General features: G+C 38.8%; 1 protein-coding gene across 4 annotated transcripts in view; it reads left to right on the top strand.

Annotated features, from left to right (window-relative positions):
* The window catches only part of TRIP4 (thyroid hormone receptor interactor 4), a 59,037-nt gene that overhangs the window by 11,605 nt on the left and 24,014 nt on the right, over positions 1–23,418 (top strand). For all 4 annotated transcript variants that reach the window (XM_055320147.1, XM_055320145.1, XM_055320144.1 and 1 more), the window contains 7 exons: positions 71–149; positions 3,304–3,433; positions 5,749–5,964; positions 9,965–10,091; positions 14,330–14,517; positions 19,954–20,078; positions 21,702–21,793. In XM_055320147.1, coding sequence (XP_055176122.1) covers positions 71–149; positions 3,304–3,433; positions 5,749–5,964; positions 9,965–10,091; positions 14,330–14,517; positions 19,954–20,078; positions 21,702–21,793 — 957 coding nt within the window. The remainder of the gene's footprint in view (positions 1–70; positions 150–3,303; positions 3,434–5,748; positions 5,965–9,964; positions 10,092–14,329; positions 14,518–19,953; positions 20,079–21,701; positions 21,794–23,418) is intronic.

Below are 23,418 nucleotides of genomic sequence, written 5' to 3'. Positions count from 1 at the left end.
TTTAGGTATATCAGGCCAACAAAATTGATGTAACTATTGGATTATGTATCTTGCTCTTATTACTTTATAGGTATGTACTCGTGAAGAACAGGGTATTTTACAACGTGATTCAAACAAGAGCCAGAAACTGTTGAAGAAACTAATGTCAGGTAGGCAGTAATCTTCTGATTTTGTTCTAACTGTAATTCTTGCTTTCTTGTATCCTGGTATGCAATATGCAATTTATTCATGCATTTATTCTACAATCGTTTTTTTTTTTTTAAAGTTATTAAAACCACATAACAGGGATGCCTGGGTGGTTCAGTGGTTGAGCATCTGCTTTCAGCTCAGGTCATGATCCTGGGGTCCAGGGATAAGTCCCACATTGGGCTCTACACCGGGAGCCCAGTTCTCCTTCTGCCTATGTCTCTGCCTCTCTCCATATATACCTCATGAAAAAATAAATAAAATCTTTAAAAAAAAACAACGAAAAGTGGGACGCCTGGGTGGCTCAGTGGTTGAGCACCTACCTTTGGCCCAGGGCATGATCCTAGAGTCCCAGGATGGAGTCCCACATTGGGCTCCATGCATGGAGTCTGCTTCTCCCTCTGCCTGTGTCTCTGCCTCTCTGTGTGTGTGTTTCTCATGAATAAATAAATAAAATCTTTAAAAAACAAAAAGTTTTATTTAATTTTTAAATTTTTTAAGAAAAAATAAATTTTTTAAGAATATGATTTTTAAAAATTGAAGTATAATTGACACAAATTGTCATATTAGTTTCAAGTGTACAAGATAGTGATTGACGGTTTTATATGTTGTGAGGTGCTCACAAGTATAATTACTACTATATGTCACCATATGATGTTATTAAAATACTATTGCTTGTATTCCCTATGCTGTATCTTTTATCCCTGTGACTTAGTCATTCCATAACTGGAAGCCAGTACCTCCCACTCCCCTTCATCCTTTTTTGCCCACCTCTCCATCCTCCTCCCCTCTGGCAACCACCAGTTCTCAGTATTTATAGGTCTTTTTCTGCTTTTGTTTGTTTGTTTGCTTGTTTTGTTTTTTAGATTCCACATATAAGTGAAATCATATGGTATTTGTCTTTGTGATAATTTTTGACACTTAAAATGTATTTGCTGTATTACTTTACCAAAATGTACCAATCTACAATAGTGCAGTGACTAAAATCTGTCACTACTGAGTTTTGACATTTCAAATATTTTTATCTTTATACTTAAATTTTTTATTGAAGAGATTGAACATGTCTGCATATCTTTTCACTTAGGATTTCTTTAAGGTCATTGTTATAAGAAAAGATACTTCTAAGTGTCACGTGACAGGATACAGGGTGGGTTGGACGAGTGCTACCCAGGAGCCTTTGGAGCATGGGTTTGGGGGAGGGGAAGGGAAAGACAAAAGGCTCTGAGGCTTTTTAAATACAGGGACTCCATCAGGTTTATGAGAGTCTAAAGGAATCTTTTTCTATCTTTAGTTAGAGTGATCTTTGTTGGGGCACCTGGGTGGCTCAGTGGTTGAGCATCTGCCTTTGGCTCAGGTTGTGATCCTGGGGTCCTGGAATCGAGTCCCCCTTTGGTCTCCTGCAGGGAGTCTGCTTCTCCCTCTGCCTGTGTCTTTGCCTCTCTCTCTGTGTGTCTCATGAATAAATAAATAAAATCTTAAAAAAAAAAAAACCACTAAGTGTTTTTCTTACATTCAGAATACAAGAATCTCTGTCTCTCTCTAATCTTAAAAGAGAGTTTTGACAGGACTTTGAAGCTCAGCCTTCATTATAGCCTCATTTTCCTAACTCGTCTTAGGTCTTTTTTTTTTTTTAAGATTTTCTTTATTTATTCATAGAGACACACACACACACAGAGGCAGAGACATAGAGGGAGAAGCAAGCTCCTTGCAGGGAGCCCAATGTGGGACTCGATCCTGGGACCCTGGGATCACGCCCTGAGCGGAAGGCGGCACTAAACCGCCGAGCCACCCGGGCTGCCCGTGAAAGTATGTTTAAAGGTCATAGTCAGGGCAGCCCGGGTAGCTCGGTGGTGCCGCCTTTGATCCAGGGTGTGATCCTGGAGACCTGGGATCCAGCTCACGTCAGGCTCCCTGCATGGACCCTGCTTCTCCCTCTGCCTGTGTCTTTGCCTCTCTCTCTCTCTCTCTCTTTCTCATAAATAAATGAATAAACTCTTTTAAAAAAAATAAAAAATAAATAATAAATAAAGGTCATAGGGCAGCCCGGGGGTCCCAGCGATTTGGCGCTGGCTTCGGCTCAGGGTGTGGTCCTGGGGTCCCAGGATCAAGTCCTGCTTCAGGCTCCCTGCGCGGAGCCTGCTTCTCCCTCTGCCTTTGTCTCTGCCTCTCTCTCTCTCTCTCTCTCTCTCTCTTTCTCTCTCTCTCTCTCTCTCTCTGTCTCTCATGAATAAATAAATAAAAAATAAAGGTCATAGGGCAGCCCCAGTGGCGCAGTGGTTTGGCGCCGCCTGTGGCCCAGAGCGGTGATCCTGGAGACCCTGGATTGAGTCCCAAGTCAGGCTCTTTGTATGATGCCTGCTTCTCCCTCTGCCTGTGTCTCTGCCTCTCTCTCTGTGTGTGTGTCTATCATGAATAAATAAGTTAAAAAAATCTAAAAAAATAAGAAATAAAGGTCATAGTCAGCCCTATCCAATAAAGCTGTTCGTTTATAACACATATTTTTTTAAAGATTTATTTATTTATTTATTCAGAGAGAGCGAAAGAGAGGCAGAGACACAGGCAGAGAGAGAAGCAGGCTCCATGCAGGGAGCCCGACGTGGGACTCGATCCCCGGTCTCCAGGATCACACCCCGGGCTGCAGGCGGCGCTAAACCGCTGCGCCACCAGGGCTGCCCATAACACATTATTATATTGTTGAACATTTGGCAACCTTAGTGATCTAAATTTTCATACTGGGAATGTGCCTGGGTGGCTCAGCAGTTGAGTGTCTCAGGGTGTGATCCCAGAATCATCTAGATCAAGTCCCACATCAGGCTCCCCACTGTCTATGTCTCTACCTCTCTCTCTGTGTCTCTCATGAATAGATAAATAAAAATCTTAAAAAAAAAAATTTCCATATGGGAAGAAATAGATCCTAATGTATACTGAGAACTGATGCTGTGTCAAGCCATGCTTGATAAGTAAAGCTTGACTTGTATATTTATTTTTTATTGAAGTGAAGGCTGTCAGCCATCTGGTGTAGAGCCAAAGCTTCTGATATTTTGTTCTTTGCTGCCCAGTGATATAACTAATTTATATTATAGGCTGACGCCATTTGGTTTCCTTATTGAATTTCAGGGACGGAGAATTCTGGAAAAGTGGACATCTCTACCAAGGACCTTCTTCCTCATCAAGAATTGCGAATTAAGTCTGGTCTGGAGAAGGCTATTAAGCATAAAGACAAACTGTTAGAATTTGACAGAACTAGGTATGATGTAGTTGGAATAACAAATGCTAAGAAATAGACTGATTCACAAATTCTGGCCATTGATATGTTTTTAGGGTGGAGTATGAAAGATTCACAGCAAAACAAGAGCTCCACTGCATATGAGGCCTACATCTTGTCTTTTAATTCATGTTTGAATAAAATAGGCTTCCACCAAGCCAGCAACGGGATCTTACCCTACAACATTTTTCAATGTTTGGCAGATTCTAGTATTCCCCCCGAAAGTTGATTTGGTTTAACAGAATTCCCCGGTTGTCCCGCTTGGAGCCATTCATTCCATCAGTCAGCATATGTCAGGGTGCCTACTGTGTGTAGGGTGCTGTGCTGGGCTCTGGGGAATCTGTAAGGAATGGCATCTGGGAGAAAGTAGGTAGTGGCTTCTCATGGGAAGGCATGATTTACCCTTCCTTCCCTTTGACACTAAATTTGTTTTCTGATTTAATGATCAATATATTAAAATGTCCCTAAATTGGCTTTTATACCCCTACATTTTTATCATTTAGCCCATTGAATTCTGTTTAGGAGACAGTTTCATTGATTTAATTCTATTTTTTTATTTCTTTCACCTTTTTCTTTTGGATAAAATATGTATTTGAGAGCCAGTTAGTGGTAAAAAATGTTTAAATAGGATTTATAGGGGATCCCTGGGTGGCGCAGCGGTTTGGCGCCTGCCTTTGGCCCAGGGCGCGATCCTGGAGACCCGGGATTGAATCCCACATCGGGCTCCCGGTGCATGGAGCCTGCTTCTCCCTCTGCCTATGTCTCTGCGCCTCTCTCTCTCTCTCTTTCTCTCTCTCTCTCTCTCTCTGTGACTATCACAGATAAATAAAAATTTAAAAAAAAAAGGATTTATATACTCATTTCTCAAAAAGCTGAGAATCTATGAGGGTCCTTGGAGAACCCTGAATCTCTTATTTATTGTAACTGATCTAGGAGTCTGTTCCTGGCATTTATAATCCTTTGGTTAGACACACTTTCTTCTAAACTGTTTGCTATGAATCTGAGATAGAACTTTGAAAGCTTTCTTAAGTAAGCCCATCACAAGGGTTGGAACTCATATTCACTCTTAATCCTTTAAATATCATTTCTGTCCCTCCCTAATAAAACTTTATCATTAGAAATAGAATTGGCAGTAGAGTATATTCCTTGGTAAATGGAAACCAGAAGGGGGTCTCTCCCTGCTGATATTGCCCCCTTTTCTTATGTGTTCCAAGGTACCAGTTTCATTATTTAGGTTCACATAGAGGATCAATTTTCTCCTGAGCTCTCTGAAATTTCCACTCTCAGACTACTTTAAAACTTGTATAATTATAGCTGTGTCCTGAAAAATTGAAATCAGTATTTAAATCTGATTTCAGTATTTCCTTGTACTTGTGTGTATCACTGATTTGTAATTATGCACAAATTCAGTTGTGACTGGATTTGTACATTTGGAGCAGTCACTTAACTTCTGTGAACCCCAGGTTCTATTATCTACAGAACAGGAGAGTTGGATCATCAAAATTCCTTCTAGTTCTCAGTTTCTTCTTTGGTATGGTCTTAGAATAGGCCTAGATTGTCCTACCTTGTAATTTGACCCAGTGTTTTATTTTTTTTTATTTTATTTATTTTTTTTATTTATTTATGATAGTCACACAGAGAGAGAGAGAGGCAGAGACACAGGCAGAGGGAGAAGCAGGCTCCATGCACCGGGAGCCCGACGTGGGATTCGATCCTGGGTCTCCAGGATCGCGCCCTGGGCCAAAGACAGGCGCCAAACCGCTGCGCCACCCAGGGATCCCTGACCCAGTGTTTTAGTGAGAGACTAGAGATAAGTTTGGGGGGAAGGGAGCAGAGACTGACTTATAGTAGTACAGTAGTAGGATGTTCTAAGAGTAAGTCATTCCCAGATCGAACTCAATTTCTAAGGGAAAGGGCAGCAATTGGGCATAGCAAGAATAGACTAGGCCCCAATTGTAAAGGGACTAGGATATTGAGTAAGCTGCCAAGACATGAACTCAGATGCAGCAAAACCAGGTGGAAGCCCAGTTATGGCTGGACTAGTAATAAAAAAAAAAAAAAAAAAAAAAAGGACAGTGGGTCATGATGCTGTGTTTTTTTTCTGCCTAAGAGTGAGATTAATTTTAGGAGCTGAGCTGAGCCTGCAGTTGGGATAAGATACATGCAGAAGCTGGGAACCAAGCAGAGCTTGACCTGATTTTGCAACTTTTTTGGGCATCTCTATTTGAGGTAATAATCTTCAGGATAGCAAGTCCCTCTTGACCCAGTTGACATGTGTTCTTTTTTTTCCTCCTTAGCATTCGAAGGACCCAAGTCATTGATGATGAGTCAGATTACTTTGCCAGTGATTCTAACCAGTGGTTGTCTAAAATTGAGCGGGAGACTCTGCAAAAGCGAGAAGAGGAGCTGAGAGAATTTCGACATATGTCTCGGCTCTCTAAGAAAATCACCATTGATTTCGCAGGCAGAAAGATTGTGGAAGATGAAAATCCACTAGCAGAGTATCATAGCAAGTAAGTGGGCAGCACCAGAAAGGTTTTGGAAGGGAGAAGTTTGTAAAGGATTTGCCCCCTGTCATGGATCTATTATTTTTATTGATTTAAAAAATAATATATTCATTTGGAATAGAAATATATAAGAGTAGCTAAGAAAATTTTGAAAATGCACAGTAAGGGGAACTTGTCTTCTAGATATTTCCTGTAGTTTGATAAAACAAAACAAAACAAAAAAAAAACAACCTTTTTAAAACCATGAGGTACAGGCTGCTTGGGTGGCTCAGTTGGTTAAGCGTCTACCTTTGGCTCAGGTCACAATCCCAGGGTCCTAGGATTGAGTCCTGTATTAGACTCCCTGCTCAGCAGGGAGCCTGCTTCTCCCTCTACTCTTCCCCATGGGTTGTGCTCATTCTCTCTCTCTCTCTCACAAAAATGAAACATTGAGGTACAGTTTGGGCCTGGGGAAAGATCAATGAAAAGTAAAGGAATCTAGAAACAAATCTGCACTGTGTATACTTGTGTCTACACATGTGTAAATTAGTAATTGAAACAGGTAGCATTTCTCTCTTCTTTAAAAAGATTTGTTTATTTGAGAGAGAGAGAGAGAGAGAGAGAGCGTGCAAGCAGGTGGAGGGGCAGAGGGAAAGGAAGAGAGAGGGAGAGACTCTCAAGTAGACTCCCCACTGAGGGAGATATCTGACACAGTGCTTGATCCCAAGCCCCTGAGATCATGACCTAAGCCAAAATCAAGAGTCAGACACTTAACTAACTGAGCCACCCAGGTGCCCCTGAAACAGGTAGCATTTGTAAGTAATAAGGAAAATGTTAAATATATGATGGGATGATTGGATGCCACGTTGGAAAAAGCTACATTATATCTCTACTTCAAACCACACTCTGATTATAAGTTTGACTAAATAGTCAAATGTAAAAGAAACAAAAGGATCAGAAAGAAATAAAGAAATGAAGGGGAATATAGGTATAGTCTTGGTGTAAAAAAGCTCTTTCTAAACAAGATACAAAACCCAGAAATCAAAAAGACAAGATATTTTAAATAAAGTAAAAAAACACTACCAAACTGAGAGAATACTATAAATGTTTTTAAGTCGAAAAGGGTTATCTATAGTATATAAAGATGTCCTGCAAATTGAAAGATACATACAAAATAATCCCGTAGAAAAATGAGCAAAGCCTAAGGACAATTTACAGGTGAGGAAATACAAATAGCCTATAGGTGTTTTTTTAAAATGCTCAACTAGTTATAAGGGAAATGCAAATTTTAAAACATAGTGTATCATTAAATTGGCTGAAAAAGTAAAAAAAAAAATGTGTATATAAAATATCGCATAATCTATGAGTATAGGAAAATGGATATGCTCTTTTACTGTGGATGGGACTAGTAAAATGGTATAGCCTCAAAGCAAAGTAATCCAAAAGTATGGATTTGGGGTGATTATGATGCATCAATGTAGGTTGATTAATTTTTATAAATGTAGCACTCAAGTGAGGAATGGTTGATAATGGAGGAAGCTATAGATGTATGAGGGACAAGGAATATATAAGAAATGTGTGAACCTTCTGTTCAGTTTTGCTATGAACTTAAAACTGCTCTAAAAAATAAAGTTTAGGGACACCTGGGTGGCTCAGCGGTTTGGCGCCTGCCTTTGGCCCAGGGCGTGATCCTGGAGATCTGGGATTGAGTTCCGCATCGGGATCCCTGCATGGAGCCTGCTTCTCTCTCTGCCTATGTCTCTGCCTCTCTCTCTCTCTCTCTCTCTCTCTCTCTGTCTTTCATGAATAAATAAATAGAATCTTAAAAAATAAATAAATAATTTAAAAAGTTTAATGAAAAAATTTCCATCATGGCCAATTTCACATTTCCAACATGAAGTCACTGAACATAGAGTTCAGAGATAGGGTATTGGCGCCAGCATAGCACTGAAAAGAAAGCACAGGATCTCACTGCTTTCTGTTTTGCAAATGGCATGGATCTCTCTCTCTCTCTCTCTCTCTCTCTCTTTTTCTCTCCCTCACCTCCTCTTTCTCTGTCTTCCTCCCAGACCCTCCTCAAATACACACAACCAGATATTTGTAAGCATAGTAATGCTTTCCACAAGGTCCAATCCTTGGTCTTCTCTTTCAGATCTAGCAAATCCATCATAGAATTTTCCTAAACAAAGGATATTAAAAAAAATTAAATAAACAAAGGATATTCTCTCTATATAAAAAATTCTACCATTAACTTCAAAATAATTGTTAGTTCTTACCTATTACATACTTGATACATAGATATAAAGAAAAAAATTATTTTTGAGTGATGGAATTTTTCATTTATCCCCATTAATTTTTATTTTCCAGTTATAAATTGCCTTTATTATAATAACTTTATTTTTATGTTCAATAACAAGTGGTATAGCCTTTTAGAAGTGAAATTGAACAGTATCTCAAATTGTATCTTAAATTATGCATATTTTTTGACTTGTCAGCTATAACCAGGTAGCAGAATGCTAGTTTCTTCAACTCTCTTTCAACATTAAAAAAAAAAAAAAATTGCCCATCTGACACATGAAAAATGGTATTTATTTCATCAAAATTTCTATTCACATTTTTTTGCTTTGGTTATATGCTAGTAATTCTGAATATTCTAAAAATGTATTGATTAGCTATTTGTATTACTTCTTTTATAGATTCTAGAGTTGTAGATACACTTCCCATTTGTTATGTCTCAAATCTGTTTCCTTCCTTCGGATCCCACTATCCATCCCTCCATTTTATTTAGACTCACCTATTCCCTCAAAAATTCTTGTTATTCTTTTTCTTTTTTCTTTAGCTTCATACCTGCGTTTCTGTTTCCTTGGTTTGGAAATCTTTCCCCCAGTCTTTGCCTTTGAAATACCAACCTACTTGATACAACAACTATATCATAGTAATAGCTACATCTTTCCATGTTTTGTTCATCATCTTCATAGCTGTCTTAAACCTGCCATTTGGAGTCAGAACTTCTTGAAGGCAAGACCATGTCCTCCACACCTTTTTTATTTTCTTAAGCTCCATATTGGGCTCATTGCAGGGCTTGAGCTCATGACTCTGAGACCAAAACCTGAGCTGGGATTAAGAGTCTGATGCTTAAACGACTGAGCCACCGAGGTGCCCCTCCTCCACACTTTTAAGTTGCCTTGCATGTAAGACGTTTCTAACAAATCTCTCTTTAATTCTGTTCAATTAAATTATATTTAAATGGCCTTTCCTACTGGTAAATGCTTTTCATTATGTTGTGCCTCACGATTACCATTATCCACAGACATTTGTCAAGCATCTGGCAGGGACTTGGAGTACAGCAGCAAGTAATATAGAATAAGATACGGTTCCTGCAAGACCTGTGAGCTCTTACCAACCAATGGGATTAGTTCTGTAGTCTTTAAATGAATAATCATTACATTCTTTTGTGAGTTTAGAGCCAAAATAAATAACAAACACTTTAGGCACAGGATGACATGGGCTATTTAATGACTTTTTAAATAGTAAATGTTATAGGACTCCAGAGAAAGGCGTTAGCACTTTTGTGCTGGACCAATAGAGGGCCTCATTAGAATTTCTGGGCCTTGAAGCAAGGATAGAATCCAGGACAGCAAGGAGGAGTAGAAGGAGACTCCTGAGTGGGCAGAGTACTGAATGTGTTGAGTAAATAGGCTGCTACAGAATACTCTTCTGTGGGTCAGACTATTTCTAGGAAAGTTTTCTTATCTTGGCATTTTTAGTAATCTTGTTAAACAGATGGATGATTGTAGTATGCCCTACTTATTTTCTTAGTGTTCTGGAACTTTTACTAACTCATATCCCTTAGGGTTCTTGGAGTGAAGAGAAGGAAGTTGATGGTGTGGAGTAGGGAAGGTCATCCATGGACCCTTCTTTGAATTTCAAATTTTATTACTGTTGAAATATTTTATGTAATGGTAAGTAAGGATATTTTGAGCATAGAACATTACCAGTTATTCCATCCTTTGATTTGTTATCACAGACTAGATGAGACAATACAGGCAATTGCCAATGGAACCTTGAACCAACCACTGACCAGATTGGATAGATCTTCTGATGAGCCTTTGGGAGTTCTGGTGAATCCCAACCTGTACCAGTCCCCTCCCCAGGTTAGTGGACCTTTGCTCTAACTGGTAATGAGAGGAGTTTGGGCCCAGATCCTTATCCTTTCAAGTGTGCCTGTTTCACAGGCTTTAGATACCAATCTGCTGTTTCAACACAACCACCAACCTTATTTTCTGGTCCCAGTTATTTTTCCAATATTTTGCAGCACTTCTAACAAGTTGACCTATATTATCTTCTTTTCCCGAGAGGGTTTTTTTTTTTTTTAAAGTAAGAAATTTAGACAATCCCATGGTCTTTTTGCTAATGGTCTTTTATAGAATATGGGTAGTCCCAGAGAATGGTATTTTAAATTGATACATTAACTCTTGTCATTCATTTCTCCATTGTACATTGAGTATCTACTATATGCAAGCATAGTAAGTGATAAACTGTATACTACTTCTATCGTCAAACAACTACTACACTAGCAGGGGAAAAGATTACATAAGCAGCCCTAATACTGGGATCCCTGGGTGGCGCAGCGGTTTAGCACCTGCCTTTGGCCCAGGGCACGATTCTGGAGACCCGGGATCGAATCCCACGTTGGGCTCCTGGTGCATGGAGCCTGCTTCTCCCTCTGCCTATGTCTCTGCCTCTCTCTGTGTGACTATCATAAATAAATAAAAAAATTTAAAAAAAAAGCAGCCCTACTACTAATAAAGATATAAATAAGATATGGTGGAAACCCAGAAGAAAGAAATGCTGCTTCTAGTTGAGGAGAATAAGAGAGGCTTTTCTAGGGAAGCTATATTCATTAAAAGTAAGTATTCAAGAAAATGGATGTTTGGGGATGGTGGGAAAAAAAAAACATTCCAAGCAGAATGAACTGTAAGAATAAAGAATGGGTACATGTAAGTACGGCCTGTATATTTATGGAAAAAGGAATTTAGGCTGCTTAGATAATACTTATCAAAGGGATTATCCTGAGAAACAGAGTTAAGTGTAGGTAGGTAGAACCAAATCACTAAAGAATTAAATGTTCAGCAAGTTTTCACATTTTTGTTTTGTAAGTAAATGTGAGCCATAAAAGGTTATTATGGAAAGAGATGCAGTCAGAGCAGTGCTTTAGACAGCCTAACTGGAGATACTTGTTCAGCACTGTATGCATGCCAGGCTTTTTGCTAGGTGCTAGGCAATTACAAGTTGTAAAGGCCCAGGTCCTATCCTTAAGGACTTCAGATTTACTGAGAAGACATGTTTGAGTACAAGTAATTTCAATTCCTTAAGATAGTTGCATATAACACTATATGTTAATTATACTTGAATTTAAAAAGAGATAATTGCAATGATAGACACATGTTGTGCATAGAGTAGGACTTCAGAAAACAGTTCATAAATGCACTAGAGGAGTCACCAAAGAAATAGTGTTTGAGAGAAGATTTAAAGGATGAATAATAATTTCCAATGAGACAAACCTAAGGAGGGAATTCTAGGTAAAGGTACAAGATGTACAAAGGCTCAACAGCTTAGGAGTGTTGTAGGTTTGGTAGAACCAGAAGTAAATAAGTTTTGTTAGACATTGAGATGAAAAAAAAGTTAAGATGGACTAGTAGGTATATTAGTTTCCCAAGGCAGCCATAACAAAGTATCACAATTAGTTGTGTTAAGACAAAAGAAATAATTCCTTCACAGTTCCATAAAACCAAAATCAAGGTATTGGCAGGGCCACACTCCCTCTGAAGGCTCTACGGGAGAATACTTCTTTGCCTCTTCGAGCTTTTGGTGGCTCCAGGCATCCCTTGATTTGTAGCTGCATCATTATGATGTCTACGTCCATTTTCACATGGTCTTCTTCCCTGTATGTTTTTGTCTCTAGATATTCTTCACTTTTATAAAAGGAAGTCATTGGACTTGGGGTCCACCTAGCATGACCAGTCACTGGATTTGGGGTCCACCTAGCATGACCTTATCATAATCTGATGACATCTGCAAAGACTATTCCAAATAAGGTCACTTTCACATGTCATGGGTAGACATAAATTTTAGAGGGGATGGTACTCAGCCGAGTACAGTAAGCCACATCTTGCCATGAAAGCCTTTAAGTCTCAGGCTAAGGAGTCTGGTTTTATTCCAGAGCAGGTGAAAAGAAGTCCTTGGAGAATTTTAGCAGAAGATTCACGTGACTTCATGCCTGTATAGAGAACATGTTGGAGAGGGGAGTAAGACTAGAAGCAAGTAAATTCCTGAGAAGGTTATTGCAGTAGTACAGTGGGGAGATGATGAAGGCCCAATTTAGTGTTGTAACACTAGTAGGGCAGCAGATAGTTATTTAAAGGCTAAAAATGTAGATGAAGAGACCAGTTAGTAGGCTTTATAATAATATTATTGAAAGATAAGAGATTAATTTAGGAAAGTGGCTCTGGGAATATAGAAACATAATATAAACTGGAACTATAGTAAAGAAAACAGAATATGTACCTCAGAATTGTTCAAATACCAAAACATTTATGAAATCACTTATTTCTCCTCTGTATTTGAGTTAAGGACTTTTTTTTTTTTAATTTATTCAGAGGCAGAGAGAGAGAGAGAGAGAGGCAGGCAGAGAGGCAGAGACACAGGCAGAGGGAGAAGCAGGCTCCATGCAGGGAGCCCGATGTGGGACTCGATCCCGGGTCTCCAGGATCACACCCCAGGCTGCAGGCGGTGCTAAACCGCTGCGCCACAGGGCTGCCCGAGTTAAGGACTTCTATACCTGTGTAGTGTTTAATGTATTCTGCTTTATGTTTTTTTTTTTTTTTTAAGATTTATTTATTTATTTATTTATTTATTTATTTATTTATGATAGACATAGACAGAGAGAGAGAGGCAGAGACACAGGAGGAGGGAGAAGCAGGCTCCATGCCGGGAGCCTGACGTGGGACTCGATCCCGGGACTCCAGGATTGCACCCTGGGCCAAAGGCAGGCGCTAAACCTCTGAGCCACCCAGGGATCCCCCCTGCTTTATGTTTTATTTATTTATTTATTTATTTATTTATTTATTTATTTATTTATTATTTATTTATTATGATAGTCACACAGAGAGAGAGAGAGAGGCAGAGACACAGGCAGAGGGAGAAGCAGGCTCCATGCACTGGGAGCCCGACGTGGGATTCGATCCCGGGTCTCCAGAATCGCGCCCTGGGCCAAAGGCAGGCGCCAAACCGCTGCGCCACCCAGGGATCCCTGCTTTATGTTTTAGATAGCTATTTATGTGTTTGTCTTCTACTGGGATTATAAATTCCTTGAAAGAAAGAAATGTATTTTTTTGTATTTTATATGCTTTTCACATAGTCAAGTACTCAATAAATATATTTTTAAAGATATGATGCAGTTGATTAGAACCATAAATTTTTTATTACAGAAGGATTCTTAGAGATTAATTTAGTCCAACCCTCTCATTTTATAGTTGAGAAAACTGAAACTGTTAGAGGTTAAATGATTGCTTAGAGTCTCTAAACTACCACTCTAATTGATTTTTTTTCTCCTATAAATTATCAAGTAAGTCAGTAATTAATACAACTGACTCCAAACTTCATCATCTTAATAAAGCCTTTTTTTTTTAAGCCTTTTGTTTTTGTTTTTGTTTTGTTTTTGTTTTTGGAGCATTCAGTCTTCTTGTTCTCAAGAAACCTTAACCTTTGTCATTCTGTGACAGAACTACTGCCAGTTTCCTCTATTATCTCTGTCTTCTACTTTTCTCTTTATGTGATGGGAGCCCTGTTTCAGTAGTGCTCTGTCCTGTCTTTTTAAGGACCAGATTATTCATTTCAGGGCAAGAGAATATGTCACGCATCCAATAGAACTGCTGCCTGTGATGGTATCTGGCCTTATCATGATGCCAGCATGCGACACCGCCCCTAAACATATGAAAAGTGTGTGGACCAAAATGTTGAACCTTTGTTTGATGGAATTAATGTTTGGAAATTGCCCAATCCAACAGGGATCATTAATAAGTATAAAGTAGAAATAGTTACAGATGTTGTACTTCATCTACTAGTTGTGTTGTTGCTGGAATTAGGAAGCTATGGAGATTTCAAAATTCTAATTATCTTTTAAGATGGGACCTTTGTTTTCATACCTACAACTCCAACTGAACTTTTACCTATTAGCTTTTTTGGCCTTGTTTCAAAGATGGAATAAACTTTAAGAAAACGTGCCCAATGTGATTTCTTCATTATTAGTGTTCATCTCATTTTGCATATCTATCCCAGGTTCTTTCCTTGTCAGACAGAACTGTATGTTTGGTTTTTTTTTTTTCTGTAGTGGATAGACCAGACAGGTGCAGCCTCACAGAAGAAGACTTTCCATTCAGCGGGATCAGAACTAGAATTCAACTCCTATCGGCACCAGTTGCGAATCCAGGACCAAGAATTTCAGGAAGGCTTTGATGGTGGCTGGTGCCTCTCTATGCATCAGCCCTGGGCTTCTCTGCTTGTCAGAGGGATCAAAAGGTAAGGTGGAAATGAATCTTGGCAGTGGAAGATTCTACAGTGATATAAGCTTGATTTAAAATTATGGATTGGGGGGATCCCTGGGTGGCGCAGCGGTTTAGCGCCTGCCTTTGGCCCAGGGCGCGATCCTGGAGACCCGGGATCGAATCCCACATCGGGCTCCCGGTGCATGGAGCCTGCTTCTCCCTCTGCCTGTATCTCTGCCTCTCTCTCTCTCTCTGTGTGTGTGACTATCATAAATAAATAAAAAAATTAAAAAAATAAAATAAAATTGTGGATTGGGGAGGTGCCTGGGTGGCTCAGTTGATTAAGCCTCCAACTCTTGATTTTGGCTGAGGTCATGATATCAGGGTTGAGGTCGATCCCCAAGTTGGGCTCTGTGATGGGCATGAAGCCTGCTAAAGATTCTCTTTCCCTCTCCTCTCTATCCTACCTACTCCACCTCTCTGTTTCTTTCTCTTAAAAAAAAAAAAATACAGATTAGAATTCGTTTTCTCTAATCTGGTGATGATTTATAATATTCTTCACCACATAGAATTTTAAGCAATATAATCATGTATTGATTTGGTAGTGGTGTTTTTACTGAATAGCTTTAAAAAAAAAACTGAGGTTAACTGAGGTTAAGGATCCTAGTCATAGAAAGAACAGAATACCACTTTTTCATCTTTGGAAGAAAGTCTTTTGACAAGACTTCTCTTGGCTTTGCCTTTGTAATATAGCACTCAGCAACAATAATGGTTTGATCCTATTTGAAATTCAATGTTTTTATGCCTGTTTATTAATTTTTTTTAGGACATCAACCCAACTGTGGTTTTGTTTTTCTATCATATATCTATCTACTTAATCTGAGTAACCATATAAAGAAACTGTTTTACCACAAATTACTTTTCTACAAAAAATGCAGGACTTAGAGTTAAGTAGGAGTATTACAAAGTTGAGTCATTGTACTTCTTAATGATGGTCAGAAGTTAATGTTCTATGGCTTCATGTTTCTTCTCAATTCAATTTTTAAAAATAGTTGTTTTGGAGTGCCTGGTTGGCTCAGTTGGTAGAGCATGTGACTTTTGATCATGGGGTTGTAAGTTTGAGCCCATGTTGGGTATACAGATTACTTAAAAATTAAAAAAAAAAAAAAAAAGTCAGGGAGATCCCTGGGTGGCTCAGCGGTTTAGCATCTGCCTTCGGCCCAGGGTGTGATCCTGGAGTACCCGAATGGTCTCACATCAGGCTCCCTGCATGGAGCCTGCTTCTCCCTCTGCCTGTGTCTCTGCCTTTCTCTCTCTCTCTCTCTCTCATGAATAAATAAATAAAATCTTTTAAAAAATTGTTTCTTTCTTTGCTTTTGTAAATATAAATAGAAAATTGGAAAATACAGTAAAGCAGCTAGAAAAAGAAAGGTGATCTATAGGGGCGTCTGGGTGTCTTAGTTGGTTCAGGTCATGATCCCAGAGTTTTGGGAAATCCCTACTTTGGGCTTCCTGCTCAGCAGAGAGTCTGCTTCTCCCTCTGCACCCCCCCCCCCATGTTCTTTTTCTTTCTGTCTCTTAAATTAAATTAAATTAAATTAAATTAAATTAAAAATCACCTATAATCCCACCACTTAGAAACAGCTACTGTTAGCATTTTAGATTTATTTATATCTTTTCCTGTGCAAATTGTTGTATAGTGAGTTCATAATATATGTGTTTTATTTCTTTCACTTTATTGTTACAGCATAATCATTTTTCTTTTTTTTCAAGTTTTATTGAAATGTAATTAACACATAATATTGTATTAGTTTGAGGTGCCTGGTTGGCTTAGTTGGTTAAGCATGTCTGCCTTCAGCTGCCTTCAGCTTGGATCATGAGCAGGGTTCTCTGCTTAGCAGGGAGTATTTCTCCCTCTCCCTCTCTCTCCGTTCCTCCCCCTGCTCATGCCCTTCCTCCCTCCTTCTCTCTCTCTCTGGTTCACTCTCTCTCAAATAATAAAATCCTTGGGCAGCCTGGGTGGCTCAGTGGTTTAACACTGCCTTCAGCCCGGGGTGTGATCCTGGAGACCCAGGATTGAGTCCCACGTCGGGTTCCCTGCATGGAGCCTGCTTCTACCTCTGCCTGTATCTCTGCCTCTCTCTCTCTCTGTCTCTCATGAATAAATAAATAAAATTTTAAAAATAATAATAAAATCTTAAAAAAAGACGTATTAGTTTATTTTTTTTAATTTTTATTTATTTGTGATAGTCACAGAGAGAGAGAGAGAGAGAGAGAGAGAGAGAGGCAGAGACACAGGCAGAGGGAGAAGCAGGCTCCATGCACCGGGAGCCCGACATGGGATTCGATCCCGGGTGTCCAGGATCTTGCCCTGGGCCAGAGGCAGGCGCGAAACCGCTGCACCACCCTGGGATCCCCTGTATTAGTTTAAAGTATACAACATAATGATTTGATATATATGTATATATTTTTTAAATGATTTCTCAATAAGTTAATACCTATTACCTCACATAGTTAGAAATTTTTTGTTTCTTGTCATGAGAACTTTTAAGATCTCCTTTTTTAGCAGCTTTTATTTATTTAAACTTTTTTTTTTTAATTTCTCCATGAGAGACACAGAGAGAGAGGCAGAGACACAGGCAGAGGGAGAAGCAGGCTCCATGCAGGGAGCCCAACATAGGACCTGATCCCGGGACTCCAGGATCATGCCCCAAGCCAAAGGCAGTGCCAAACCACTAAGGTAGCCACCCAGGCTATCCTCTTAGCAGCTTTTAAATGTACAATACAGGGATCCCTGGGTGGCGCAGCGGTTTGGCGCCTGCCTTTGGCCCAGGGCAAGATCCTGGAGACCCGGGATCGAGTCCCACGTCGGGCTCCCGGTGCATGGAGCCTGCTTCTCCCTCTGCCTGTGTCTCTGCCTCTCTCTCTCTCTCTGTGACTATCATAAATAAATAAAAATTTTGAAAAAAAATAAATGTACAATACAATATTGTTAACTATAGTCACCAGCTGTACATTACTTCCCTAGGACTTAATTATCTTATAACTGAAAGTTTTGACTATCTTCACCCATTTACCTCTGGCAACTACCAATTTGTTCTCTGTATCTATGAGTTTGGTTTTTTTTTTTTTTTTGATTCCACATATATGTGAGATCATACAGTATTTGTCTTTTTCTGTCTGATTTAGCACAATGCCCTCAAGTTCTATCTGTGTTGAAAATTAAATGACTGAATTTCCTTTTTATGACTAAATAATGTTACGTTGAGCATATGTACCACATTTTCCTTTTCCATTCATCCATCAATGAACATTTGATTGTTTCCATGTCTTGGCTATTGTAAATAATACTGCAGTGAATGTGAGGGCGCAGATATCTTTTTTTTTCCTTTCTATTTTGTCTATTAGAATTTACTATGCCTGGGGCACTTGGGTGGCTCAATTGGTTAACTGTCTACCTTAGGCTTAGGTCATGATCCCAGGAGCTACATGTTAGGCTCCCTGCTAAGCACTTCTGCCTCTGCAACTCCCCCTTCTTATGCTCTCTCTCTCTCTCAAATAAAATCTTTTAAAAAAAGGAAAAAGGAACTTACTATGCCTAGGCAGTGTCCTAACTCATAACAGTAATAATACCTTATATTTAAATAGATTTTTTTCAGTTTTAAAAGTAATAACCATGAAATATATCAGGCCAATGTTATTACAGTCTTGCACAATGAGCACTCTTAGGTAAGTAAAGATAAAGTAGCTTTCTCTGAATTACAAAGCTAGTTTGTAGCAGAGATAGAACTAGAGTTCAAGTTTTCAGAGTATTTTTCCCACTCTCACTGTGTAAACTTCATTCATTTTTCTTCTGAAAAATTTTTTTATTGGCATTTGGGATCAATCATTTCTACTTTGGTGTCGTCATCATTTGCTGTGATTTCCTTTCTTCCTTAAAGTGTGTTACTGTTACTATTTTTCTCCCCTCTTGAAGGTCAGGCCTTCTTGCTTTGGCTTGTAATTGTTTTACAGTTCATATGTGTAGTGCCTTTAGAACAAATGCATGTGAATCTGCTTCTGCTCGAGGGCAGCTAGACCTTCAGATACCTGTTTTTCTCATTCAGTTTTCTGCAATTTAGTTATCTTTTCCATCTTCCAAAGTAGAAAACTAAACAGCTTGCCTTCTGCTGGGAGAATCAGAATGTTTACATTTCTCTTATCCTATTTTGGATCTGTGTTATTCAGATTTTGTTACTGAAAAGAACAGATGAGCAGCATCCAGCCCACAGTCACTAATCCCACAGAAATAAAATGGATGGTTCTGCCACATTTGTGAGACCATTTTCCCAGTAACCCTTCAGGTTATTTGGTGTGGAGAAATGAAAGATAATGATTCATTCATTTATTGATTACCTGCTATGTGCCTGGCACTCTTTCAATTCATCTGTATTATAAAATGAAGGATATGAGAAAGTCCCTATTTCCCATTACAAGAATAGTATAATACGGGTATGTTATCAAGATGCTTTATTTCATTTGGTTGGGACTAAAAGAGGAACATCCTTTTTCTTTTCTTTTTCTCTTATTTTTGAGTATAGTTGACACAGGTGTACAGGTTAGTGATTTGAACAAGTTTATCCATTATGCTTTGCTCCCCACAAGTATAGCTACCATGTGTCCCATTATATTGCTACTATAGAATCATTGTATTCCTTATGTTCTGCTTTTTATTTCCATGACTTACTCATTCCATAACTGGAGTCCTGGAACTCCCTCTCTTCGTTCACTCATTTTGCCCATTCCCTCCTCCCCCAGGAACATCTTTTTGTAATCCTTAGAGAGTAATTAAATTCTCTTGAATGCATTGTTATTCCACTTACAGATTCTTTCAAACTAGTCAAGTTGTTTAATTATCTACAAAGAACATAATCCTTTATAAAAATACTTAGCAAATATAAATGAATGTGGTTGCAATTTAAAGAGTGAAGATGATAAGCATTTTCATTTCCTTAAATTCTATTAAGTAATAATTATAAAAGTACTGTTCTTAGAGATTTGTGTGTTGGTGAGTTTTTTTCTGTTAGGTTAGAGAACAAGTAGCAAAGCTTCTAAGAAAAGGTTAGCCTTTGATTCAGAGAAGAGCAAGGAACAACTTAGATGCCTTGAAAATGTAAGATTTGGATGGTAGAAGTCCCACAGCTTTTAGGCTAGTGAAAGAAGGCTTGTGAAAGATCCAACTCTGAGTTACAGCGATTGAGTAAAAAGTAGGACCTGAAAGAGAAATTGTCTTTGTACTGATGAAGGAAATGCCAAAAACAGGGTTCATACTCCAGTGAGGGATATTTTATGTTTTTCACACAAAATACCCCTCTTTGTGAGATATCTTCTATACATCTCTTGGTTCAACTAGATGATTTGCTGTATTAAATGAGATTCTCTAGGATATTAGAATTTAAATCCTTCCTACTAAATTTTTATTTGTTTTAAGGGTGGAGGGCAGAAGCTGGTATACTCCTCATAGAGGACGACTCTGGATAGCAGCCACAGCCAAAAGACCCTCCCCTCAAGAAGTCTCAGAACTCCAGACTACATACAGGGTTCTTCGTGGGAAAGGTAACAGTCATATATTCGCCGTTCAGTATTATTTGATGGAGAGAAGTCATTGTCATTGATGTTCATCTTCTTTAATTTCCTTCTTCCTATGACTTTCTTTTTCCTGGGGGGTGGTGAGAGGGACTTTCATCTATGTATATGTTTATTTGTTTAGTGGCAGATCATAGACAGCTATTCAAAACATCAATTCATCAAAGAGTGCAAATAAAAATATCACTTCCCAACACCAGAGATCAACCAACTAGTTTTAATTTTTAAATTTTTTTAAAGTAGGCTCCACACCCATCATGGAGCCCAGTGTGGGGCTTGAATTCATGATCCTGAGATCAAGAGCTGAGCTGAGATCAAGAGTAGGACACGTAACTGACTTGAGCCAGTTTTAATTTTTTTTTAAGATTTTATTTATTTATTCATGAGAGACACACAGAGAGAGCGAGCCAGAGACATAGGCAGAGAGAGAACCAGGCTCCATGGAGCCCAGTGTGGGACTCGATCCTGGGACTCCAGGATCACACCGTGGGCCAAAGTCAGGTGCCAAACCAATGAGCTACCCAGGCGTCCCGAGCCAGGTTTAATTTCATCTGAGGAGATTTTTTCTTTTCTTTTTTTTCCCTTAAATTGTGAGAACACATTGACTGCAATAAACCTAGGATCTTAACATTGGGAAGAACAACCACAATAAGAATTAAATTTTTAAGGAAGTAACCCAAATAGACATCTGCTGTGGAATTTGGACAGGTCAGAGTTGGTTGACTTAAGCAGTGTATTTTGGGAATCTCCCCAACCACATCAAGTTTGGATTCAAAAAACCACTTCTGACCCTTAGATTTCTTGTTTTTCTTCCTCTTATCTAACTTATATGGTTTTGAAGGTAATATGAGAACTACCTTTAATAGTTTTTAGGAAACCAAAGTTTTTCGGAATCAAAAGTGCTTGTTTCCTTAAAAGCACATTATTCTTTTTTTTCTTTTTTCTTTTTTTTAAAGATTTTATTTACTTATTCATGAGAGACAGAGAGAGACAAAGACAGAGACACAGGGAGAGGGAGGAGCAGGCTCCATGCAGGGAGCCGGACTTGGGACTTGATCCCAGGACTCCAGGACCATGCCCTGGGCCGAAGGCAGGCGCTAAACTGCTGAGCCACCCAGGGATCCCTGCATTTTTCTTTTGACTGATATGACTGGCTTGTTTTAAATTTGTGTTCTGTCATTTTTTTAACTCCCTATGTTCTGTCAGTCTTATATTTTTTAATACACTTTTTTGGTTTTTCTTTTCACACCTGTAGCTTGTTTCCACAACCATTATCATCACCAAATTCAAGGCTATTCCAGTTGAGTATAGATGGAATTGGTTTGTTTAGAGTGAAGTTGTGGGATCCTTGAACTTTGATGGTGTAAAGGTAATTTTTTTTTTTATAGTTTAGGATGTGGATAGTGGACTAAGCCAAACGTTCACTAAATTTTTTGCTAAAATACAAAAAGTTGTACTAAATAAAAACTTCATTGTTTTCTATGTCTACAAATAGATAATAGAGAAAGTGATTTGTTTAGAATTGGAAACAAATTTGTGAGTTTCAGAGTCACAAAAGCAATTTATATGATCCTTCTGTTATTTTTGATTCAGATGTGGAATTTCCCAATGACTATCCATCAGGTTGTCTTCTGGGCTGTGTGAACCTCACTGACTGCTTGTCCCAGAAGCAGTTTAAAGATCAGGTGAGTAAAGAATAATTCTCTTGGACACATTTGGTTTGCCACCATAGTTGACTCATAGATCCTTCAACACAGAATATTGTGGAGATAGTAAGATGTAAGCAACTGAATTTAGACATGTGAAGATAATCTTCTCATAGAGAGGTACTGGAGAGAGAAAATATCAGGACAGAAACAGAAAAACTAGTGATGTTTTGGTTTCTGATACATGTACATACCTGTATGACAAGCTGTTGTGCCAGTCAGGCTAAATGAGTACAGGGTCCTCATCCTTTCATAAAACTTTGCTGCTTTTGGTAAAGAAACCCTCCATTATCCCTTAAATTATTTCAGTTAGATGATGGGGATGATAGGATTTGTTATTATTTTGAAATAGTTGGTACAGGCCAGAGAATTCATGATAGGCAAGTATATTTGAATTCTTATTGCCTGGACCATGCCTATATACCATACATATATATAGGTATGTATTTTTTTATTTATTTTGATCACTGAAGATTAAACTGACATAACTAGAGTTCATTTTTGAACAGCAGAGGGAGCCAAAGGACTTTAATTTAGAGTCTTATGTTTAGACCCAAATCATCAGAAATCCAAAATGAGAAAGTCTATCCTTCAAGCATGAAGAGTCTTACCTAACAGTATGGTTTTCTTGTTCTTTGAACAGTTGCTTTATTATTTTTTGTTGTTATTTATTTGTTATTTATTTATTTGATAGAAAAAGAGGGGGAGCACAAGCCAGGTGAGGCACAGGCAGAAGGAGAAGCAGGCTCCCTGCTGAGCAAGGAGCCCAACTCAGGGCTCATGATCTGAGCCAAAGGCAGTTGCTTAACTGATTGAGCAACCCAGGCACCCCTGAACAGTCACTTTAGGCAACAACTGTGCCTAGGAAAATGTTCAGTTTCATTTTTCTTAGTAAATTGTTTTCCAGATTTATTTACCTATTATTTTTTTTATTTACCTATTACTGTTCTAAAAACTGTTCCTATCTATCTTACCTCTCTACCCTTTCCTCATAGATTTTAACCAGTAGTCACTATCCCTCTAGTTTTCTTTCATTTTCTTGTGGATTGCCTCCTCAGCCCTTCTCTGATTACTTTATTTTTATTTATTTTTTTTTAAAGATTTTATTCATTTATTCATGAGAGACACACAGAGAGAGAGAGAGAGAGAGGCAGAGACACAGGCAAAGGGAGAAGCAGGCTTCATGCAGGGAGCCAGACACCGGACTTGATCCCGGGTCTCCAGGATCAGGCCCTGGACCGAAGGTGGCGCTAAACCGCTGAGCCACCTGGGCTGCCCATTCTCTGATTACTTTATAGATATGAGTACAGCACAAGCTTTTTGGCATGAATTTGATGCCTAGTCTTTTGTTCTTCTCTTATTACCTGATCCAAACTAGGTAAGACCATAGACACGTGGAGGCCCTTTGTTTTCCAAACTCCTGCCAATGCCTATATGGTCTTTTGCCCATTTTTCCAGGATCTCTTTTGCTTTCTTCCTTTCCCTTTTTATTTTCAGTCTAGAAGTAAAAATTATAAAAATTCCTTTCATTGGTATTCGGGATGCCTGGGTGGCTCAGCGATTGAGCATCTGCCTTTGGCTCAGAGCGTGATCCTAGAGTCTCC

The sequence above is a fragment of the Nyctereutes procyonoides genome, unplaced genomic scaffold (assembly GCF_905146905.1).
Source record: "Nyctereutes procyonoides isolate TBG_1078 unplaced genomic scaffold, NYPRO_anot_genome, whole genome shotgun sequence".
Lineage (NCBI taxonomy): Eukaryota > Metazoa > Chordata > Mammalia > Carnivora > Canidae > Nyctereutes > Nyctereutes procyonoides.
The sequence above is the reverse complement of the archived record's forward strand: the minus strand, read 5'-3'. Positions and strand labels throughout refer to the sequence as shown.